This window comes from Polyodon spathula, unplaced genomic scaffold, assembly GCF_017654505.1.
Source record: "Polyodon spathula isolate WHYD16114869_AA unplaced genomic scaffold, ASM1765450v1 scaffolds_1818, whole genome shotgun sequence".
Taxonomy (NCBI): Eukaryota; Metazoa; Chordata; class Actinopteri; order Acipenseriformes; family Polyodontidae; genus Polyodon; species Polyodon spathula.
Genome location: NW_024473293.1, coordinates 1 through 25000, shown reverse-complemented (window position 1 = coordinate 25000; position 25000 = coordinate 1). Strand labels below are relative to the sequence as shown.

The window sequence follows — 25000 nt, the reverse complement described above, 5'->3', positions numbered from 1 at the left end:
GCTTGCTTATTTATGAAATATTATGAATAATCTATCTTCAAAAATAGTAAAACCTCGCTTTAAGACCACTTCACAATTAAGGACTTGTTATTTATAATTTTATTTTATTTTGGAGTGCCCAATTATTTTACCCATGACTTTCTCTCCAATTTAGAATGACAAATAATTTGTTTTCTCCTCAACCACACAGCTGCTCAGAAGGACTGAAGGCTCAGTCCTCCGATCCCACGACCGAGCCAGCTTCCTCTTCTACACCCAGGAACTCCTGAGGGGTTGTCAGTGATCTACCGCCCCCTGGAGGGCCAGCCCTGCAGCACCCGCTCTGAGCTCACTGCTGGCGCCTGGTCGCTAGGCTCCGCTGTAGCAAGACGAGGAGAAACAGTCTCTGCTGGTTTTGCCTCCCTCACGAACGCCAGAGCCAATGCCACACTCCCTCCAGAATCCCCAGCGAAGACCAGCGACTTTCTTACAGCATAGAAACCTGCGCTGCCCTGACTGTGTGACTCCCCCTGCACACCACGCGGCCGTGCCTTTACCAGGGGAGACCCTCGGGGACCCCTGCGCTCCCCTGACTGTGTGACTCCCCCCTGCACACCACGCGGCCGTGCCTTTACCAGGGGAGACCCTCGGGGACCCCTGCGCTCCCCTGACTGTGTGACTCCCCCCTGCACACCACGCGGCCGTGCTACCAGGGGAGACCCCTGACTGTGACTCCCCCCTGCACACCACGCGGCCGTGCCTTTACCAGGGGAGACCCTCGGGGACCCCTGCGCTCCCCTCTGTGGACCCCTGCGGCCGTCCCCTCGGGGACCCCTGCGCTCCCCTGACTGTGTGACTCCCCCTGCACACCACGCGGCCGTGCCTTTACCAGGGGAGACCCTCGGGGACCCCTGCGCTCCCCTGACTGTGTGACTCCCCCCTGCACACCACGCGGCCGTTCAATTCTTTACACCTTTGGTAGTAGCGGCCCCTTGACAGCGAGGTTTGGCTGCAGAGGCGAATGGTGGCTTCTAAACGCTCGCTGAGGGACTGGTTACCTGGTAATGCGGTCACCAGCACGCCACTGTACACAAAGCAAGGCATCGCAGTCAGTCAAGACTCTACATGGGCTTTCAGTCAACGAATGAACAGAGTTAGAGAACAGCAGACCAGCTGGGTAGGCTCCTTGAGTGTGCATGCTGGGGGCTGGGGGCAGTACGTACTTGGCAAAGCCGATGAAGTCCTCATGGTTTGTGTTGATGTAAGACAGTTCAATGTCAATCAGCAAGAGGACCTAGAAGAAACGTCACACAAGGCAGTGATTACACAGAACGAGACTTGTGCACACAGAGCTGCAGCACCAGGAAGGAATCCCATTTCAAATGGATTTACTGAACCGGGATTGAACCCCTCAGGATGTACAGCTGTGGCCAAACATTTTGCACCGCCTAATCTGAGGATTGAGACACCATAAAAAATGTAAAATCACTCACCTGATCCTTGGTCTTTCCCTCCCGTTCCCGGACGTATGTCGTGACGATCCTCTCCGTCTCCTCCCGTAACCGTGGATACGAGCCCAGCTGAGAACGCACGTGGTGGGGGGAAGGGAAGAGAGAGAGGGAGAGAGAGAGAGAGCAATGCGGCGTGTGTCTTTACCTCCAGAGAGCACAAACTCGCACACACGCAGACCACCTGACAGCAACCAGAGCAAGAGCTATCCATCCGCGTGGATATCGAAAGAGGCTTTCCATTTTAACCCGCTTCATTACAAGGTACACCCTGCACCCTGACCGTGTTGTGATGTTTGCAATCACGATTCTAACTCCATTTACCCCAACACTCTGAGTTCAGGAGCTGCTCTTCAGTTCCAGCTGTCTGCAACGGATATTCGAGGCTGGATCTGCCAGAATGTCTTTATCAAAGAGCCGGCAGCAGTGGTCAGCCACTTCGGATCAAGACTCCTTTTGTTTTGCTGGCAGTACACTGCTGTGGCACTAGGAGGCGCTGTCTATATGAACAGCAGCTCTTGAACTCACTTTCAGAGGCGTTATTTACACAGGGGGTGTGGGAGTCATGCCCCCCCCCCCCCTCACTTTGCAGCAGAACTAAAGCTTTTCATTTCTCATTAATTTGTATAATCACTGGTCAGTGTAGAGTCTCCGCTAGGACCCAGCAGAGGCGATGTTGGCGCGCAATGCATTGTGGGCGATCTCAAGCAGACGGGGGGGAAAGCAGAGCCCGTTAGTAAAGAACCGTTTCTGTTTTTTTTTTTTTTTCTACTTTTCACTGTGAAAATTTCTCAATCGCGACACCATTTCCAACGTCTCCGGTCTGAACACTACAAAAACCATTTTCTATTTGAACACGCTGGGATCTGCTCGTCTTCGAGCGGGTGTGAAATACCCCCCCTGGTCCACCGAAGAGGGCGTTCACGCCTGCGAAGAGGCACCATTGCATGCCCCAGCGACAGAAACTGCCCCCTGCACTGCTGAAGCCAAAGTTAAACCACTGCAGATCTTAACACAGGCTTGAAATGAAAACAAACACACACAGTACAGAACTGCTTGCAAACATCATAAGCAGTAAGGGGCAGGCAAACCGAAATAGGGAGTCGCACCCTTTACCATTTATCCATCTTTAAATATCGGATTATAAAATAACCCTGCGGTTGCTGTAAATGGACCGTTTATGACATCACAAAGCCGGTAAAGAACAGCAGTTAACTCCAGCGTTAGTACATGTAGCAGCGTGAGCAGGAGCACAGACAGAAAAGTTAATGCAAGACTGCCCAGGAAAGCAGACTCATCAAAAAGCACAGTTAGGGTTACCAGTACGGTTCTCTCCACTCTCTGCTTTGCACTCCCCCAGTATCAGAGTTAAACTCACAATTTATAAAGGCGGGGGTTACAGTATAGCCAACAGCTTCCAGTTTGTGATTCTGAATTAATCCAATCCTCAAAACGGGACCTGTAATCTCTTCCCCTTAAAAGTACACAAAGCTAAAAACAGCAGTTTGCAGATCTCAAAATGAAGGGCCTGTTCACGTTTGGTTACTTTTTTTTTTTCCCATATAGAAGTTCAGTTTTCTTTTAAAGAATACTCTGCACGCTCAGAACACCAGCAGAGTTCAATGTGAACCCAAACTACCTCATCAGGGCAAAGGTTTTGCTGGTTTCAGTATAGAACACTCGTTCACCCATTCAAAAATCTACCAAAAGACTAATCAAAATGTGAAGTGAACTGCACAGCTATGGCCAAAAGTTTAGTATCAGCTAGAATTTTAGGATTACAGCAGAAATTAAAATATATTAAAATATATTAAACTGTATAAACACAATTTAGATCTTTGTAATGAAACTATAAAATTGTTTGTTTTTAGTATATGTGAAAACTACAAAGCGCTGGCGTGCAATTCGATCTGTTAAAGTCGCATTATTCAGCAGGTTTCACGCTACGAAGCACAATGACTTCACTCTGCCTGGTGATGCAATCCTTTTTGTCCAGAGCTGTACCCTGAATAAGGGACGGGCTGAAACGCTGGGACCTTGTATCTCGATTCTGGTTTCCTCAGCTTTGCCTTCGTTCAAACTGAACTGAATCAATTTGGAAACTATCCATGTGTGAAAAGGTCCCGAGGCGTGATAAATGCATGAATAAGGGGAAGAGACACAGGTCTGGGTAAAACAGAGCGGGGCTCACCCTTGTACTGTGTTACCACATAAGGTGCAATTCACGTACATTCTAAAACTACACTTTTTTTTTTTTTTTTTTTTAAATCACAGTACAAGGGTTAACACGTGTTTGTTAGGGAAAGAAAGAGGTCTTTTCTGACTCATTTTTATTTCTCAATTACCTTTTCTGTACACTTTCGGATTAAGCATGTCAGCTCGGACACCACGAGATCAACGCATTTCAAACTGGGCTCTTTCATCTTAAGAATGTGTTTTTTCGATACCGAAGTTTACACTAGTCCTCAAATTCATTTTTTCAGGACAAACATGCACAGAGAAGGGGTGGGGGGGGGGGGGGGGGGGGGGGGGGGCAGAAGGAAGAGAGAATGAGAGACAGGGGGAGGAGGAGGGTGGGGGGGAGGCATACAGTGCGTGTGAGAGAAAGAGAAAGTGAGACAGAGAGAGAGAGTCAAGACAAAACAATGGATTCAATTAGTTTTACGCCAGTCCGTGCAAAATGAATGAAAACACATGCAGTATGTTTGCTTCTTTACAGTTCTTTGGCTGAGACTAACCCTACGTATACACAGACCCTGCAAAGCCTCTACCAGCTTCATGGAGTTTTTAACCCTTCAACACAGCCAGCTGGATTAACCCTACACACGCCCTGGAGGTAGCATCGGAGGAGAAAACGGCATCTCTCTTCCAAACACACTGCTGAAAACTCAAGGGTCTCCAAGACGGGAATTTCTTCCCTTCAAGTGACGACCAGCAATGAAATATTTCCTGCAGTAGGGATATACTTTTGCCTTCTTGTTCTTCACTTGTACTTGCTCTGCTGTGTGCACGAGTTTATGAAGGTGACTCGTTAAACAGCATCATCTTCCCACGTTCAAACATTACAGTCTTTTAGAAACGCTGAAACAAACTTCACATTCAACGAGAAAATGTTTCCACTAGAATGTCAAACGTCTTCATTGAACAAGCTTTCACTTAAAAATAAACACAGCAGACGTTTGCCTTCGGAACTCGGCAGCAGGTTTAGTTTGTAAATGACTGAACACACGGCACAGAGTTGCACAATCTCCTCAAAAAGTTTGCTGCTTCGCCGATGGCGAAATATTCTACAATTTAGCACTTACTGTTTTTCAAGTCAGCATTTCAATATCTAGGAAGCTTCTGCTGTATAATAACTCTAGGAGAAAGTTATCAATTTTGATTGTGACAAACGCTGTTTTTTTTTCTTCAATAAGCATCACGTTTAATCTTGAAATATCTATTTTTAGACTGAGAAATGCCATGAAATAAGCAGTTTTTCACCACGGCTGGGAAACAATACAGCCCAGCCTATGACAGAGGAGAAAAAAAACTTCCATGCAAATATTTCATATCTGGTCGTAACTTGTGGTCTAAAATTCCCCATTTTAAAGCCTTAGGTTTGTAACCAATATACGTACAACACCCCCCACCCGCCCCCCTCCCCGGACGGTATCGATAATGAAAGCTAACAGACTAACTGCTTACTAACGCCAACCCTAACGCTCCAGAACTATCCAAGAGGGAACTTCAGAAACAAGCATGTTTAACTAGGAGTGTGATCATCGCATACGCCAAGCAGATAGCATCACCACTCTATCAGTGCACACTACAGCGCGGACTCCACACCCTGCAGATCAGGGACGCACAGAGAAGCACTGACGCGCTGTGCCGAGACACACTGGAAAGAAGCACAGAGCCTTTCGCTGATCTGTTCCACCCGTGCTGCAGTCGCGTACAAGGAATCAGAATGGACAAACAGGAACTCTAACCCTGCCCACTAGCTTTCCAATCGGATCTTTCCCACCCCCGTTTCTGGGAGGCTGTTTGCAATTCTGCTGCAGGGACGGTAACTTAAACAGTCTCTATTTCAGGACGATCCCAAGCCAGGTCCCGCTACAGTGACCAGGCAGTATGTAAGAAGGAGATTGCTTGTAGGGGTCCAACTACATTTCAAAGAGGATTTACACCAGCGTCCTTCCAAAGTGTGTCTCGCACGCAGCCGCCCGCGCGGGTAAACGCCATCTCCCAATACCTTGCTGGTACACTGTCTGACCGTACTGATCAACTCCTGAATGACCAGATCAATGCATTTCAGGCACGGCTCTTTCAGTTTAATAATCTGCTTTTTGACGATGGCTTCAAAAGCCAGGTCTGGAGTGAACAGGCCCGTTCTGAACACGAGAAGGGGATGGGGGGGGGGGGGGGGGGGGGGGGCGTGAGGTAGAGGGGAGTCCCCTCTCTCTCCCTGGCAGGGGAGAGATGAAAAGGGAGAATCACATTTATAATTCATTAAAAAAAAAAAAGACACTGGAGACAAAATGAAACGCACACAGACATCTTCAAATGTGAGCTGGAGAAGGACCTTAAATGCTGGGGGAACACAGAGTTGTGGATTGGAACTTGGTTTCAGACCATTGCACGGCACCCCAGGGGAGAACTAGGGGTTTGACACAGCAACCTCAAACTAGGTCTGCCGCTCTCCTGGAACCAGGTTTCAAGCCGCTGTTGCTGAAAAGTGGCCTTGTGTTCCCTCCACAGGAAAAGCAATCTACTTTTAGTCCTGATTCTTTGCTATTTTGTAGTAGCATGTAGTGTAGTACTGTGCTGAGCAGCCAACCAGGTGAAGCACTAGGATCTCAAACACTGGGAAGAATTAAATAAAAGGCTAGAATCTGTGCTTCCCCCCCACAGTAGGGGGAGAACGGTGCTAACAAGGGATGAGCCCTGAGGGGCTGAACAGCCTTTTCTCATTCCCAAACTGTTCTTACGGGTTCAACTGTCTTCCTGAAATCACTGTGGAACAAATCGGTCCCAGTTTTTGTTTGAAAAAACCGTATTATAAAATGGAAGAAGAAAGGATCAGTAGAAACGCACGCAGCAGGTCTATCTGATTAGAGGAGAGAAGTGTCGTACATACGAGATCCCTTTGTCTTGTTTGAAACTTTGTGCAGCGCAAGCTGGGACGCCATGGCGTGAAGCCGGGCACTGTATCAGAATACACTGGCATCGTAGTGTACTGTACCAAATAACCTTAAAAAGGAAGGTGAAGAGCTTGACTAGCGAGGCTTTTAAATAGTTCAGCACCAGCTCAACTGGTTACATACTGTGCTGAACCAGGACACAAAGGGTTAAACAAACAGACAAAAAACCGACAGAGAAACAGGGAAAACAGAGGAGCACGCTGGTTAGCGGGTGTGGACTGGGAGGTGGAGGGTCCTAGTGATGCTTGTTCAAGTGGATTATATGCAAATGAGTTTTCATGGACTGACTAGCTATTGTTTTCTTGTTCATTTTGAATTTTGTCATTAAGCAGGATAAAGTACAATATTTCTGTTTATTATACAAAAGAACTGAAAGATTCTTCAGGATACTTGCCTGACACCGTGAATATTCTTAATTGCATAGCTGATTTCCCTTCGGAGTTCCTTCTCGTCAAATTCCATCTAAGAAAACCAACACAATACAATTCACAGACTGGAATGGATTGATGCTAGGAGATAAATGCAAGCCTGGCTACTTCAGCCCTGTTAAAAGAAACTTTCAGCCCATCGGCGCTCATCCAGTTCCTAGTAGCTGATTGATCTCAAAACTTTGTCAAGTCGGGTCTTAAAAGATCCCAGTGATTCAACAGCATGACTAGGTAACCCACTCCATCCCCTCCCCACTCACTATGCGAAGAAGAGTCTCCTTCAGCAACATGACTAGGTAACCCATTCCATCCCCTCACCACTCTCTGTGTGAAGAAGAGTCTCCTTCAGCAACATGACTAGGTAACCCATTCCATCCCCTCCCCACTCTCTGTGTGAAGAAGAGTCTCCTTCAGCAACATGACTAGGTAACCCATTCCATCCCCTCCCCACTCTCTGTGTGAAGAAGAGTCTCCTTCAGCATCATGACTAGGTAACCCATTCCATCCCCTCACCCCTTTAAAATGCTTCTGCCCAGAGCCTCAGCCCCTGTGAGGTGCACTGCCCCCCTGCTTGTACCTTCACCAGCTCGAAGGGGAATCTCTCGTGGAAGATGCGGTTGATTCGAGCCCCTCCCGACAGCTCCATTGTGTTGACCTGATCTCCCGAACCCTCGATCCTCTTCTCAAAGTCCACTGCAAACTGCTGGACCATCCTGGCAGGGCGACAGACAAGACAAAGCATTAAAAAAAAAAAAAAAAAACACTGCCTCGTTGACTTGGGACAAGCTGGAAAATGAAAGGAGAGTCTGTACGGTTGTACAGGACAATAGACTCTGCAGCGCCCCATCCCAACACCGACTTGAGAGAGGCGAGAAACGCTCTTCTGTGCTGTGGAACGTGCCACAGACTTCAGAGGTCATTACACACTGGTTTGTTTTGCGTGATCTACTTCATACTGTCATTAAACGGCACAAATACCTTTTTATCGTATTGTGTTGCATGTTCCCATGTGTTGCTACAACTGTTTACCAAACCCATTCCATCCCCTCCCCACTCTCTGTGTGAAGAAGAGTCTCCTTCAGCAACATGACTAGGTAACCCATTCCATCCCCTCCCCACTCTCTGTGTGAAGAAGAGTCTCCTTCAGCAACATGACTAGGTAACCCATTCCATCCCCTCACCACTCTCTGTGTGAAGAAGAGTCTCCTTCAGCAACATGACTAGGTAACCCATTCCATCCCCTCCCCACTCTCTGTGTGAAGAAGAGTCTCCTTCAGCAACATGACTAGGTAACCCATTCCATCCCCTCCCCACTCTCTGTGTGAAGAAGAGTCTCCTTCAGCAACATGACTAGGTAACCCATTCCATCCCCTCCCCACTCTCTGTGTGAAGAAGAGTCTCCTTCAGCAACATGACTAGGTAACCCATTCCATCCCCTCACCACTCTCTGTGTGAAGAAGAGTCTCCTTCAGCAACATGACTAGGTAACCCATTCCATCCCCTCACCACTCTCTGTGTGAAGAAGAGTCTCCTTCAGCAACATGACTAGGTAACCCATTCCATCCCCTCCCCACTCCCTGTGTGAAGAAGAGTCTCCTTCAGCAACATGACTAGGTAACCCATTCCATCCCCTCACCACTCTCTGTGTGAAGAAGAGTCTCCTTCAGCAACATGACTAGGTAACCCATTCCATCCCCTCACCACTCTCTGTGTGAAGAAGAGTCTCCTTCAGCAACATGACTAGGTAACCCATTCCATCCCCTCCCCACTCTCTGTGTGAAGAAGAGTCTCCTTCCCTCTGTCCTAAATCTATCTCCACTTAATACTCAGCTGTGTGTCCTCTGGTCCTGGTTTCTGTGCGGTTCGCTCTATCAACTCCTATTATGATTGTAAAGACTTCAAATCAATGCAATGCAGGCACGGACGCTGCAGACTCACTGCAGCAGAGCCTTGGTTTTGCGGGTCGGGTCGTCGGGTCTGTAGTTCTTGTACTCCTCCACCTCCTTCTCTAGTGACAGCAGCTGACTCTGCAGTTTGTTCCTCAAAGCAGGCAGAGTCTCTCGAATGTGGTTGGTCAGTTGCTACAAAAGACAGATAAACATTATTAAAAAAAAAAATTAAAACAAATGTGCTGTACAGTTCTGGCCAAAAGTGTAGCATCACCTAGAATTTTTGGATTGAAATAAAAAAAAAAATGATATGAACATAATTTATGCTCAAAAGCACTGTCCCGGGGGAAATCTCGGAAAAGAGGAAAAAAGGCTAGCAGTGAAACATCACGCGCCGCACTGTGCCAGCAGGGCTACCCGTACCTGGTTGAGGGTTTTCTGCAGGTGAGGGGTGCCCATGCGCTCTGCCATGTGCCTGTACCCCGGGTGAGACAGGAAGAACTTCCTCTCGGCTGCCATGGCAGCCCGGATATCCTTTCTGCCGTCAATATCCTTCTGGCTCCTGTTCACTACTCCAATATAGCCTGTAGACAACACAGAGCAATGCATTACAAACCAGGGCTAGGAACGCTCACCTTTAATACAGCCTGCACAGACACACAGAGCAATGCATTACAAACCAGGGCTAGAAACGCTCACCTTTAATACAGCCTGCACAGACACACAGAGCAATGCATTACAAACCAGGGCTAGGAACGCTCACCTTTAATACAGCCTGCACAGACACACAGAGCAACGCATTACAAACCAGGGCTAGAAACTCATCTTTACACACCCTACGTCACTGGTTTCCCCCTCTTGAAGACTGTGCTGTACACTGGAATTTGGAATATATCACGCCCCGCCCTTACAGGCATGCTAACCAGTTTTATAATCCGTTTTCTTTCCTCTTATCAGCAGAGCATTGTCACGAGCCCCCCTCAAGACGGGCCGGTCGTGGTTTTAAAATGTTCTCACCTTTTAGTGGCTCAAGAAACATGATCATGCGCCCTTTTAAAGGCACGCTAACGAGAGTGTGAAATGCAATTCTTTTTAACAGTTTTTCTTGCTTTGCTGTGCATGTTAAATAAACACATTACAGCTCATCTACAGTAATCCTTCAGACTTGGGTAGCTTCAATACAAGCTGACTTCTTAGCACCTGATTCAACAGTGATGCTTGCACCATTGCAACATCTGAAAACAATCATTTATAAAATAATTATAAATAGTGGATGTGTCATGCCCTATTTCTGTTATGGGTGGGGTGTGGTGATAACATTTACTATAAATAAGATCAGGCAGTGGCTTTAAAATTTAGGACAAAAGTTTACTTCCGTCTTAAAACACCTGGCACCTTTGCGAAATGTTTTGTGTTGAATGATACACAGTATGCTTAGCAACAGAACGCACTTGCATTGCAGTATTTCACACTACAAAATAGAAAGTCATAAAAATAACTCAGGGCTGTCTGACTTGTGTAAGAACATCAGATCCTAAGAGCTGCCTCCTTTCCCTATTAAACAGCCTCCGAACATTTCTGTTTCAGTGGCTGCTTTTCTGGTCTTTGAGGGTGAATGGACTGAGACATTAATAATAAACTCCACAGCATCGCTGTGGCTAACAGGCCTGTCCTCTTTCAAACAGTGCATCTCATTATTGCAGAGCTCCTGTGTTTTATAATTCCTGAGAAAGGAACGGACATTCGGGACGAGACTTTAGCCAAAAAAAAAAAAAAAAAAAAAAAAAAGGTTCTGCTGCCTTCCAAAACTAAAGGAGCGCCCGTACCAAGTTCCATCCCAATTAACACGACTGGACTAAAGGAGCGCCCGTACCAAGTTCCATCCCAATTAACACGACTGGACTAAAGGAGAGTCCGTACCAGGTTCCATCCCAATTAACACGACTGCTTCTCAAGACATGCCTCACCCCAAAAGGAACACAAAACAACAACAACAAAGACGCTCAGCGTCAAGCTATCCACGCAATTGCCCTGCAATCCATTTCCAAGAGGTCTTTCAAGCAGCCGCCCAGCAGCGAAGGGCAGAGCTCTCGAGCGGCTCTACCCCACCTCTCCTCAGCGGCAGCAGCTTGTTTTCCAGGATGTCCCGCGCATCAGTCCCTTCGTCCATCAAGTCCAGCTTTGTGATCACTCCGATGGTCCTCAGGCCTGAAAACGTAACCAAAAAAAAAAGACATTTCAAAACATTTCACCCGCCAGCTCAGAAAGCACGGCTTGCAAACAGATTTCTTTAACTAGCTATCATGTTTTAGAATTAAAAAAAGAATCATGAAAGATTGTGCCGTTACCAGGGACGACACTAGGGTTCCAAAAGCGACCTGAGGTCCTGATACTGGCAGTTCTGTTCTGAGACAGTACCTGGCGGGTCCACTTCCTTGGCGATCTTGAGCGCGTCGGAGTTGGCCAGGTCAGTGTTGGCGGGCGTGACAGCCAGGATGAGGCAGCTGTCCCTGCTGATGAACTGCAGCAGCATGTCTTTGATCTGGTGCTCGATGTCCGCGGGCTGGTCCCCCACAGGCACCTTGGTGATCCCAGGCAGGTCGATGAGAGTGAGGTTCAACACTGCACAGGACAGAGCGCTGCGTTACAGAGAGGCTGGATGTGTACCTGCACATCGCCACGTGCATCTCGTCACGGCATGGAGGGTGCCCTTCGGAACTCCCAAACGGTCAATTAGAATTAGTGCCGTACGAAACGGGCATGAGAGTATTCGGCTCAGCAGACGAGGGTCGTTGGCGTCGATCGGACTAATTTACCAATCCAACTGGAACACGTGAACAAGCAGCTGCCTGGGCTTGTGATGATCGCTGCTTTTCTGAGACTGCGGAGGGCGGCGATCCACACAAACCCCAGGCAGCTGCTTCTTCACTCGCTTCCCTCTGAGCGGCGAATCAGACCAAGCGAGCCTCACCTGTGGAACGCTCATTCGAATAATCATTGTAAAGTATTTCTATTTAAAAAAATAACGTGTCTGGTGCCTTCTGAAGTACACTGAAGATCTATATTTGTAAAAAACAAAAAAAAATGACTTTAGCAAGTTCAAACTGTAACTCCTATAAGTTACTGTATACAGACCTTTTACTAGCTCAGTTTAACATTACCAACGAACATGAATGATCCGCAGGTCAGAGAATTTTTTTTTTTTTGAATGCACCTGGCCTTTACGATGTTACTACTTTATCTGATATTCCAAGCATTTCAGCTCCCTTTTCTGCTCTCTCATCCTACTCTCTGAATCTGAAGAAGCCACCTGGTTTGACTTTATAAACTCATTAAGCCCACTCCCGACTATCCTGTCTACGTTTTCTGAAGAGACTGAACTCTCGGGACTGTCGTCCTGGATACGAAGCCCCTTCTCTTACCGTTGGGAGAGTAGACCCTCAGGTTGATGGGAACGGACGAGATGCCTTTGTTCGTGCCAGTCAGCCTGTCCGTCTCCGCTTCGATCTCCTGCCGAACTTCATCGAAATCCACAAACTTCCTCCCTTTGCAGTGCAAGAACTCGGCATACTCTGTGAGCGAGACACCAAGACGCCAGCGTGAGCCCGGCGCGCTGAACACGAGCGCACCGCGCAGCCTGCACGTTCACTTGCAAAGGAAGCGCCCCTTAACATCAGGCTCGCAGTCGCTCAACTAGCCTCTTTGTTGTTTTTCATTTAGATAATGCCGAGCTCTCACTGCCTGCCGCAGATCTATGCAGCACAGGCTACATCAACTGAAGTGTCTTTACCGAAGCAAGACAGCGCTTGCAGATCTCTTGATCCGCCCCTCCTGCTCTGCACTGGACTCGCCTGCCCTCAGCACCTCGTTACTGGATCCTCAGCTGATGCGCGATCCTTGCACTACTGTTAAGTCACTGTAGATATAACCCTTGTGACCCATGACTTCTTTCATATTGTCTTTTAGTGGTATAATGTGCACTGACTGTAAACTATACTGTGTTTAAATACTGAGCTTGCATTGTAACCCTGTACTGCCCGGTAACCCCTGTAGGTCACCTTGGAGAAAGCAGTCTGCCAGAGAAGCATTAGGTGGTGCTGGAGCTTACTAGCATGAAGATCACTTAGCTGATCTATACTGAGCATCTAAAGAAATGTATCACTTACATTTGAGCATCAAAAGGAACGTATCACTTATATTTGGATAAAATGCATTAGATGTGATTGAAAAATGACAAGCTCTGTTTCAGAGCAGGCGCAGTGACTTTTTATTGTTCTGATTAACAACTGACATCACAGAGATGCTGCAGAATGATCTGTCCATCTCGAGCAGGTGTTGTGACTCTTGGTCTCCCGGTTGGTGGCCTGTCATTGACAGAGTGTGTCTGATTATACCGTCTCGCCAGGTTTGAAACTGCTGGCTGTGAGCGCTCAAGACAGTGAGGCCCAGTCCAGCCTCCAGCATGCCGATCGCACGAAGGCGCTGCTCTCTCGACAGACGTGGCATATTGTTTTTTTCTGCGATTTTCTTTATTGCTTTTATTCAAGCTTGCAGTTCAATAGCTGAAATCACTCCCTATCCAGTGTCCAATCAACTGTCTCACTGATCAGGTGATTAAGAGCTTCAGTCACAGTCACTCAAGCGCGTCATGGGCAAGGATAAATGATCGAGTGATTAAAAAGAAACCAAAAAGCATTTCGTCAACATCCATCATTTATATACCTTTTTTTTTCCCCGAAAATAAATGTTCTTACAACAGTGATAAGTTTCTTTTGATGCTCGGTACACGTTCGTTTGGAAGGGAAACCCCACATTTCCAGACCGGATGCCTCTAATCACGTACCTGCTTTTGCATTGATCAGCTGCAGGATGAGGGGGCGCCTGGTCACAATCCCAGAGCCACGAGGAAGGAAATCCCTGGAAACACACAAGCAGAGCAAACGCATCAGACCACCAGCTCCTAATACATCACTGTGACAAGAGTCGAAGGGAAGCCACTTGGGTATTCTGCTGGGAGACACAGCAGAACCTCAGAGTCATGAACCCCAAACTTACCAAGGGGCCGCTCTACCCCACACCCCACTTTCAGCCAGAAGTATCCAATCACTTCTGTGTGCAATGCAGCCACATTTGCGCTCCAGGAAGCAGCGTGCTGGTCACGAAGAAGCCAAAACTGCTGGACTAACTAATGCATCCAGACAAAGGTGAGGCAGATTTCAAAGCAAGCCCAGGCAATTTTACTTGGAACCTGTCTAAGCTAAAAGGATGCAGAGTGACTGAGAAAACTTCACGAATGGATTCTGTTAAAAACGAAATAAAAAAAGGTGCTACGTTAACCCAGGTTTTCCAGGACGTTTAAACCTGCGTTTCTGCTCCAGTTGCGATTGCAATGGTAAGTTGTAGAGTACTGTTTCAAACCAGAACAATCTGACTGTGCTGTACCCTTGCGTTATTCACCAGCTTGAGGGTGTAGATAACACAGGGACACGTTTATTGTCTCCATTTACTTGGAGAACGCTCGTTTAGCTTCATGGCTCCGACTCTTTGGAACTCTCTCCCAGCTTTGGTGCGTGACGCTCCCACAATCGCTCGCTTTAAATCAGCTCTCCAGACCCGCCTGTTCTCTCTGTGCTCTTTAAGCCTGATCTCTGCTATTAGCTGCTGGGTTGCTGCTACTATTTCATGTATTATGCTGCTATCATGTATTCTGCTCTTTCCACTGTATTTAATGCACTATTTCATGTATTATGCTGCTATCCTGTATTCTGCTCTTTCCACTGTATTTAATGCACTATTTCATGTATTATGCTGCTATCATGTATTCTGCTCTTTCCACTGTATTTAATGCACTATTTCATGTATTATGCTGCTATCCTGTATTCTGCTCTTTCCACTGTATTTAATGCACTATTTCATGTATTATGCTGCTATCATGTATTCTGCTCTTTCCACTGTATTTAATGCACTATTTCATGTATTATGCTGCTATCCTGTATTCTGCTCTTTCCACTGTATTTAATGCACTATTTCATGTATTATGCTGCTATCCTGTATTCTGCTCTTTCCACTGTATTTAATGCACTATTTCATGTATTATGCTGCTATCCTGTATTCTGCTCTTTCCACTGTATTTAATGCACTATTTCATGTATTATGCTGCTATCCTGTATTCTGCTCTTTCCACTGTATTTAATGCACTATTTCATGTATTATGCTGCTGTATTCTGCTCTTTCCACTGTATTAATGCTCTTTCCACTGTATTTAATGTATGATGCATTTCTCTGTGTTTGTAGTATTATGGGTTTTCTTGTTGTTACTGCATCCTGTAAAGCACTTTGTGATGGTGCTCCACTATGAAAGGCGCTATATAAAATAAAGATTGATTCATTTTCTGAGTTACAGACATTTCAGACTTACAGACAACCTCCGTTCCCAAGGGGTTCGTAACTCTAAGGTTGTTGTTGTTGTTGTTGTTATTATTATTATTATTGATGTTGATGATGCTGTAGTTTGTTGAGATTCTGTTTTTTATTTAGCAGATTATTGGTTTAGTGGTCCGGAAGACTGGGGATGACAGTTTCCGGTTTAATTCCGTTTAAACTTTAGGATTGAACCGCATTTAAAAACCCTGAACACACAAGGAATTTTTCAAACCAAATCAGAAAAACCATGAACAGCCTCCATCAGAAAGCTGTTCAATGTTAATACTGCCCTGCAACATGGATGAGGGTGAGACCAAATAACCTCACGCCTCCTCTTCAGAAACACGGCAGCTGACTCTACAGCTCGGGGCCAAAAAGCTTTGCATCCCCCTATAGAATGAACTCATTCTGCTGCATAAAGTCCAGTGAAACCCTGCTGAACAATGTTAGCTTAACACACTGAATTACACGCCGCTTTGCAGTGTTCCATATAAAACGGACATAAATTGAAAGAATGCGACATTTCGAAATGTAACGTGAAATACTGTACCTCTATTATGGCTTCCAGTAGACACTTGCGATATCATTTTGTAGTTTCTTTGACTGCATGATATTAAACAAATGATCTAAATTATGTAGCTTTTTTTTTTTTTAAATGATGTCTCAATCCTAAAATTCTAGCTGACACACATCTTTTGGCCACAGCTGTAGCGCGAGTTCTTGCCAACGACATGAAGCAGGGTGGAGCGTGGCTGCTGCAGCCCACTCTATCAGCGGCGGGCAAAAGGATCTTGCAATGAGCCTTTTCTCTGCAGATAACCAAATCGCCTCTGTCAGATCATTAAGGCAGAGTCGCGGAGAGCTTTTTTGCATTCAAACTCACTTCACTCGCAACCTGTTCTGAGAAAACGCAGCTGAAACAAGTACGCCAGTGAAATGGCAGCGAGAGCGGTAGCCGAAACGACAGCTGGACGAGTGCTATTGAAGAGAGGTCACCTGGTAGACAAATGAGGCGTCACGCCGAGGACTACTAAAACTACTGATGTGCAGCGTTTGGATTAACTTCCTGTGCTCACAAGAAACGTGCAAAAACGTGACATACAGACCTCCCTATATCCCAACAACTTTCACATATTCTGCATCGAACTGGGCGAGGTTATGAGCAAAGGGGGAAAAACATCCTACGAATTTGAATCCATGTTAGTTTTCAATAGCTGTGCAACCATCACACTGCATTGCATTCAAAAACGACATCATAAAATAACTGGTAATCATCTAGTTCCTATTTTGATGCTACAGCTGTAATGCTATTGGGCATTTTTAATGAGATTCCTGCTTGAGAACATTACTAGTGGAGTCATGCAGCCATCAGAACAGGTAAACAAATTAATTAGCAGCGCTCTGTGTGGGCGTCACTCGCAGAGCATATCCAGGTCTTGCATTCAGAAGCGTGCTTTCGCAGAGAAAGAAAGGCGATCCTCCGTCTCTGATAAGACTGCCTGGAATTACTCATTAACACGGGTGCACTCTGCTTCATGGAAAGCGTGCTAGAGAAAGCTATTCCTGGCTCCGAAGGAACAAAAGCAGCACTTGAAATTAAAAAATAAGAGGTCGTGTTTTGTGGTTCTGTTTCTGTTTTTGAAAATATCATTTGAAAAACGCCGCTGTTATTATTGTGTGCTGGGCAGGCTCGGGGGCAATTCTTGATTTTCAAATCCAATTCCTTTTCAAAATCAATTCCCCATCCCCATTCCCTTTGAATCAATTCCAACATAATGTTGATCAGAATTACAATGAGTGGTATTCAATGCACAGGAGAGCACTCCACACACACACACACACACACACACACACACACACAGAGGCAGACACTGAGACACATACACACACAGAGACAGACAAAGACACACACTGAGACACTCAGAGACAAACACACACAAAGACAGAGACACATACACACACACACTGAGACACTCAGAGAAAAACACACACACACACACACAGAGACACTGAGACAAAGACACACACACTCAGAGACAGACACACACACAGACACACACACAAACACTGAGACATACACACAACGAGACAGACAAAGACACACACACTGAGACACTCAGAGACAGAGCAAAACACACACCCACTGAGAAACACACATACACACCGAGACAGACAAAGACACATACACACACACACCGAGACAGACACTGAGACACATACACACACCAAGAAAGACACACCCCCCCCCCCCAAGACAGACAAAAACACACACACACACTCTTCTGTGACTAATGGTTTGAATAGAGGTGTGCAGAGTCTAGCAGCAGCTCTCCTGTTACTCCGCTAATGAATTCTGCACCTCCCTCAGAGCAGGCAGCTTCTCGATCTCCTCTCTGCTCGGAGCTCACTGGAGGATGGGAGAGAGAGCGCCACTTGCCCAGGTCTTTAGACCCAAATGCAATTTGCACGAGAAACGGAAAGACACAGTTTAATGAGAATCGGACAAAGGAGACGTTGAAACACAGCGCTGTACATCTGGCATCTTCCTACCCAACGCCTCTTAACAGCAATAGCTTTCTTTGCAATGCTTACTCAGCTCAGAGCTGCATAATACTTTCCATCACTGGTCCAAACAAATCTGTTTTCAATATCTGTTGTAAGTTCAGCTAGCACTGTGAGCTCCCTCCCTCCTTCCCTCTTTAGGAAAGCACAAATTAAAACCAACTGTTTAAAACAGAACATTTCAAATCAGCTTCCATCCCAGATCCCCTTGCTCTGCAGAGCGAGTTCAGAGGAACTCCCCTCGCTTAATATCACACTCTGCTTATTATCACAACCTTTCAAAAGCCACTCGCTGTGCACCACACGTTCTTGAAGGAATGACCTCTCTCAGCATCACCCCACAAACCTGCTTACTGGCACGCCTCGCACAGCCCGTCAAACACTGCGCCAGCGGCTTTATTGAGTCAAATCATGATGCAGGGCACTTACAGGGCAAGAATGGATTTAGTGACTGGACTGGATTTAGTAAGAGAGAAAAACACGCTGACGAGATTTCAGTCGACAGCTCATGACTTTTTCAAATCACGACAAACTGCACAGTACAGTTCATGTTTTCTAATGCCAAAAACCGCACAGCTACGGCCAAGATACGAAAGAAACTTGCTGAATAATGTCAAGCTAACGTACTGAACTACACACCGCTCTGCGTGAAAAAAAAAAAACTGACAAATTGAAAAGTTTGTACACTGTAAAATCTTAGATTTTACTTATGACACTATGATAATTCCAAATACGTTTAGTAAAATTAAAAGAGAACTACGTAACAAAACAAAAAAAAAATTTATTTACGGAGCTAGGATTTTAAGATCTAGATGACGTTTTTTGCTATATATATATATATATATATATATATATATATATATATAAGTAACGCTGCGACTCTTCATTCTCCCTCAGGGCAACCAGAAATGTCCATTTAAACTAGGGGCTCGTTTAGAGAGCGTCGAGTAAAACTGCCTGTTGGTGGCGCTGTCCTCGCCATCGCGCTCCCAGGTACTTGGGTGAAGATCTTGAATTCTTTCTTACAGATCTGGGATTGCTGCCTGCTCCAACAAACAAGATTTCCAACTGACTTGCCTGTCTCCGAAGCCTTTCCCACAAAACGAACGAATGACACACAGAAGCTCCCCCCGAGGGGCGATCCCTAAGGGAGGCTGGACTTCTTTCACGGTCATCACAGATTTCATGATTTCCGTGAAACAGACCCACTGCTGTGGCATATGTAGTTCCCAGTGAAAAATTCCCACTTCGGAACGAATCGTGCAAAATATACACATGCATCACTTCAAAATAAACACAGGAAACGTTTGCCTCACTGACGCACTGCCTGTTGCAGCGCACTTTGGAAAATACAGCCCTATAAACTGAAGCTTCCCTATTGGCCGATCCCTGCTATGCACCCACGTGAGCGAATTCTTTATGGTGTGGTTCACCAGGTAACACGCCTTCAGAGGGAAGCGAACACAACAGCTGTATAAATCTGCCACGCTCGCCCGTTCATTACAGAGGTCTCAAGCGTGCACTTGTGAAAGAAACACGTCTCCATCGTTCTCGGCATCTGGAACTGCACCCGTGCCATCTCACCTGGAGGGGGAAACTGTCCCCGCCCCTTCGGACCCATCAACAGCCAATCAGATACTCCCATCAGCTCACATGACATACAAAAGTAAGCTTTTTTTTATGTAAATCTAAAGCAGTTTCAGAGATAAAATCGACTGTAGGAAAAACAAATTCCATTGATGATGATAACAATAATTATAATAATAATAATAATAATAATAATAATTAGTCTATTAACGATATCAGACCAACTCATTTCTGTTCCAGCTCATCACAGTACAACAGGTATTGTGATATGCAGGCAGGATTACAATATGTATTATGATCCATGTGTGAGTGATGATGGGCTGTTTGAACAGCATTACTCTAGAAGATCAAATGACCCTGATTAAGAGATCAAATGATCATCGAATGACAGACAACTACTGTGTTAAGAAATAAGCATTACATGAGTTACTGTAAACAGGGTACGTGCTCCTACCAATTCTAAAGCATGCTTCTTCATTCAAGAACCATTTGCTGTGTTACACAGAGCTGTACTCTCAGTCCAGCATCACAATACAAATCATACCACACCTCTATTAGGACATGACACAGCGATTCACCAGTGCAGTCCAAGACTCATGATTACACTCCTAATTCCAACCCTAACCCTGTATCGTGCGAGAAAGCAGTGCTTCATGAAAACAAAACACCTAACAGCACGCAGAAGACAGACGGACAAACAGAGAGAGCGCATGATTTCCCCAGGACATTCTTTCTCTCTCACTATAACCCTGACAACAGAGGCAGCTTCCTCGCAGACCTACTGCAGAGGGACAGTAATGACCGAGTCAGCTGTTCCCACTCCTGTCCTGTCAGCAGACTCTTGCTGCAATGTAATAGCAGCGTGGTGTACGGTACAGCGCAGGGCGCTCTTCCCTTTGTCAGGGCGCAGAAGGCCGCAGCATGCTCTTGTGTTGTGGCTATACAACAGCACTGGCTTCATTTCAAATGCCAAAACAGCACAAGAGGGCGACAGCAGGGCGTGCGGCCACTGTCATTCGAAGAGCACACAGTGGCAATCTGATAAGCAGCTCTCCAGATATATCAAGTGTGGCATCACAGGACAGTCCCCTTCGCAGGGGGAGAAGCAGCGCTGTGGCGTTGTGCGATTGGCGGGGCCTCTGCTTTTACTGAAGCGGTGGTCAACGCATTTAACTGCACAGCACTGTATCAAACACGACTGTCCGGATGAACTGGGCATGTTTTGCAGATTGAGAAAGCCTCTTTGTTTCTGGGTGGATTGTAAACCACAGTTCAGAAGGCGCCTTGTGTTCCCTGGCCTCGCTCTGTGTCACGTGGCGGAGATGAATAATGCAGGGATCGTCTGCTTAGTATTGTGTTGCCACGACAAGAGCTCTGAAAGGGAACGCAATCCACAGTGGAAACGAGTTTGATCATTTGGTTGTTCCAGCCCTCCCAAAAACAACATGAAGGGGACTTTCATTTTTTATTTTTTATCTTATGTACCGCTGTCTCAGAGTGTATAAAACACAGTTCAGTAAAAATCAAACGTGTTTTGTGATTAATAATTCTATTACATATCAGGAGCCGTTTGCCTGTGCGGCACTCAGCGAGATGAGCTGCTGCCTCCACTTCCAGCAGTAGGAGGTTACAGACCGTCTTTAGGCTCTCTTACAGGCAAAGGCAGAATTACACATCACTAAACTGAATGGTTTTCTACCTTCATCCTCAAGAGCCTGCCAGGTTTTCAGCCAGCAGCTAACGACTTATTCATGACGCGCGCCGTTTCCCAGTACAGCACAGTGTCCCAGAACACCCTGCAGCGCTCACAGGAAACCAACTGCCTTCGCTGACTGTCTGGTTATTAAAAATGACACCTCAAAAAAAAAGGGAAATACTTTTTGTTCAACTTTTTGAAGGAGAAAGATTTTTTTTTTTTAATTTTCATTACTAAACCTCACAGTGTATACCGTTCATCAACGCTGGTGTTGAAATCAGAAACTGTCTGTCTTCATCACCCAACCTGTCTGTCTCAATCTGCCACCCTGCAAGTTGCCATTCTGAGCCTCCAGACCCTTGCAAGCACAGGAACTTGTGGTTTAAGCTCAGCCCAGACAGTTGTGAAAACTGCAAGAACCCTAAACAGATGGCAGAAAGACTCCTGTTTTTACTATGAGCTGCATTATCCACGGTGTGTGTACAGGTAACAAGCTCAGGTGTGTCTTATCAGTAAAACCAGGAATGGATCAAAAACACCGGGCCTTACCTCAAGGACACGGGTTCCCCTAGTTGACACCGCCCCACACAAAAAACATCAACAGGTGTGACGCCCAAAAAATGTGACTCTAATAATCCTGTCGTCCTGACGTGCCATTCCTTGACGTAACCACTGTCGCAGGAGGTCCCCCTCTGCTCAGGTGTGTCTTATCAGTAAAACCAGGAATGGATCAAACCGCTACGCAATGGGAGCCTTCCTGTGGCGGCCACAAAAACATCAAACACTGTGAAATGCCGGGTTTTTACACTGAGATTATTTAGGACAGCAGGACTGCACGGTAAGAACTGCAATAAACGAAACAGCGTCCTCGCAGACAGTAAATGCTGTCTTCACCTGTCCCTCAGTTTCTCTGCGGGACCGAGCAAACGTGTTTCCTTCAACTCTGTCTGTTTAAAAAAAAAAAAACGAAGCTCTTAATGATCGCCCTAGTCTATTCTAATGGGTAAAATGTTCAACTCCAGCACAGCACAGTCAAGCAGTATAAACACAGTTTAAATAGCATCGTCTAGACAGGCTCAAGACTTGGGGGTGGGGGGGTGGGTGGGGGTGGGGGCACTTATTATTATTATAGAGTCACCTCACGCTGAGTCTCAAATCGACTCTCTGTTTCTCTCAGAGAACCTGTTCGGCAGAACGACCTGCCCAAGTCTATCTGGTCCGCTTACAGCTCGCCAAACTAAGCATTTCAATTGGAGAAGTTTTGCCAGCGATTGCAAAAAGGTGGCAGTTAATACAGGACGGTGTTTATTTTGTCCTCCTCAAGGCGGCTCTTCACAAACAAGGCGTGCACACCTGCTGAACAGGTAACCTGGCACCGTAGTCAAGGTGATAAAGAGGTAACTAGCCCTATTATTACCGTCACTAACGCGGCTTGTTTTGCTGTGTAAATCCACCCACCTTTTCTCTCTCTCAGTTCCGTACCGACCTTTACAAACACGCAGCCTCTGGGGCTAAGAACAAAAGCGAAACTTCATCAGTCGCTTCACTCGCACCGCTTGTAAAAAAGGCTTGGGGGTGCGGTTCCCTGGACCGTGAACCCGCAGCCCGGTCACTTGATCGGACCCACCCAGTTACAACAACACCCTCGCTGACGTAACCGCGGTCTTACCTGGCGTACCAGGTAGGCGAGTATGTCAGGTAACGACCGTGGCATTCACCCATGGAAGTGGCATTTTATTTTATTGTATGTGTGCATGAATGTATGATTATTATTATTATTATTATTATTATTATTATTATTATTATTATTATTATTAATACTGTGATATTGTTATTTTAGCTCGTATGTTTCTGGCCTGTTGACATCATTTCATTTCCTAACACAACCACTTCCTGAAACCAGGCAGCAGCAATGACAAAAAACAAAAAAACAACTCCTCCCGGCTTTTGCTTCATTTCGCTGCCCCCCCCCCGTGTGACCAGCCCCGTGTGTGACCAGCAGCGCTATTGATCAGACTGGTGATCTTGCCCTCCTGTTTTAAACAGTGTTATTAACCCCGCCGGGGAACTTTCACAGCAACTCTCACGATGCAAACAATCGGGGTTTTTTTTTTTCTTTCTATTTTGAACTCGTCTCTCTCTCTGGGGGGGGGGGGGGGGGGGGGGGGGGGGGGGGGTTCTAAAACTTGAACTTGAGAGAGTCTCTCTCTCTGTGTCGGGGGGGGGGGGTTCTTTCAAGAAAGATTTGATACTCGTGAGCAGGTGTCTCTGTGTGTGTGTGTGTGTGTGTGTGTGTGTGTGTGTGTGTACGGTACGCTACGGATCTGGGTGGCTCCCAGTTCAACAAAACCAAAACCAGTATCGTTTCCCGGATGCGTGAACGTATATGAATGGCAACCCCCCTCCCCCTCTCCCCTCTCCCCTCTCCTCCCTCCTCCCTCTCTCCCCTCTCCCTCCTCCCCTCTCCCCTCTCCCCTCTCCACTCTCCCCTCTCCCCTCTCCTCTCTCTCCTCCCCCCTCTCCCCTCTCCCCTCTCCCCTCTCCTCCTCTCCCCTCTCCCTTCCCTCCCCGGAACGGAAGATAACGCGCACCCAGACAAGGGAACCAGCAAACAAAACCAAACTACTAAAAAAGTAACCGCTGGATCCGGTTCTACTATGAATATGTATCTATATATTTTGCTTTGTCGCTTTGTCCGGGCGCTCACCTGCCCACGAAGTTTTCCAGCACGGAGCTCTTGCCGGCGCTCTGCCCGCCGACCACGGCGATCTGCGGCAGGTCCAGGTTGCAGCTCTGCCCGATGGCGCTGAACGCGTCCTGCAGTTTATTGATCAGCGGGATCAGGTCCTCCATGCCCCGGTTCCCCATGGCTGCGGGGGGGGGGGTGCTGGGAAAGCCTCTGCTTGCCTGTCTGCTGCTGTCTGTTTGTTTGTTTGTTTGTTTGTTTGTTTGTTTGTTGCTCTCTCGGTAAGCGCTGCTGTTCCAGCGCAGTGAAGCTACACTGGCAGAGAAAGTCTGCAACCTCTTCCCTCTCATCCGGTCAGCCGACCTCCGCCTCCGCTGTCAGCTCCGCTCGCCGCGATTGGCCAGGCGCCGTGGCTGTCACCGGAGCTGACATTCTGATTGGCCATCGGTTTGTTCTGTCAAAGAAAAAAAAAAAAGGCGGGGATATGTATTTTTTTTTTTTTTTTTTTGTTGAAAGGTAGCCCAACCCACAAAGACGGCGATTGGTTAAGATCGGTGTCGCTCAGAGCGTTTATAACTTCGGATTGGCTACCTGGTTTCACGAACGCAGGGGGGGGGAAGATTTTGTTTTTTTTCAAGACTTTTTTTGTTTGCGCTCGTCTCGTGATGGGTATAGACTTGTTTGTTTGTTTGTTTTGTTTTGTTTTGTTTCTGTACTCTTAAGAGTGATCTCATTTTTTTTAATGTAAAGCGCAGTGACGTCATGCACCTAATTACGTCATTTGCAAATATCATAACTGAATCTAACCGGGGTATTTTAATCCAATAATCCGGAGGTATTATTAACACGCAATATTAATAATCATACCAGGTCCTGTATTCATGCAGTGCTGGGAAACACTGATAATATGAGTGCTGGATAGCAGTATTAACCAGAGGTAATAAGAGCTGGCAATGGGAAAGCGAGAGCAGAGAAAGAGAGTCTCTGTGCGAGAAACAAACAAACAAAAATAAATAAAAGCCATCTGGACTGGAAAAAGAAGCCCGCTTCCGTGAACAT

The 25000-nt window shown here is 46.4% G+C and overlaps 1 protein-coding gene across 1 annotated transcript; it reads right to left on the bottom strand.

Annotated features, from left to right (window-relative positions):
• Positions 1–889: 889 nt before the first annotated feature.
• LOC121310203 (dynamin-2-like) lies at positions 890–24288 on the bottom strand. Its single transcript, XM_041243505.1, has 12 exons — positions 23963–24288; positions 13831–13904; positions 12410–12559; positions 11406–11609; positions 11097–11195; positions 9411–9571; positions 9037–9179; positions 7676–7811; positions 7065–7132; positions 5722–5860; positions 1473–1559; positions 890–1273 (listed from the first exon to the last, which is right to left on the bottom strand). Exons 1-12 carry the CDS (start codon positions 24121–24123, stop codon positions 1034–1036), a joined length of 1662 nt encoding a protein of 553 aa, XP_041099439.1. The 5' UTR covers positions 24124–24288; the 3' UTR covers positions 890–1033.
• Between the last annotated feature and the right edge of the window lie 712 nt (positions 24289–25000).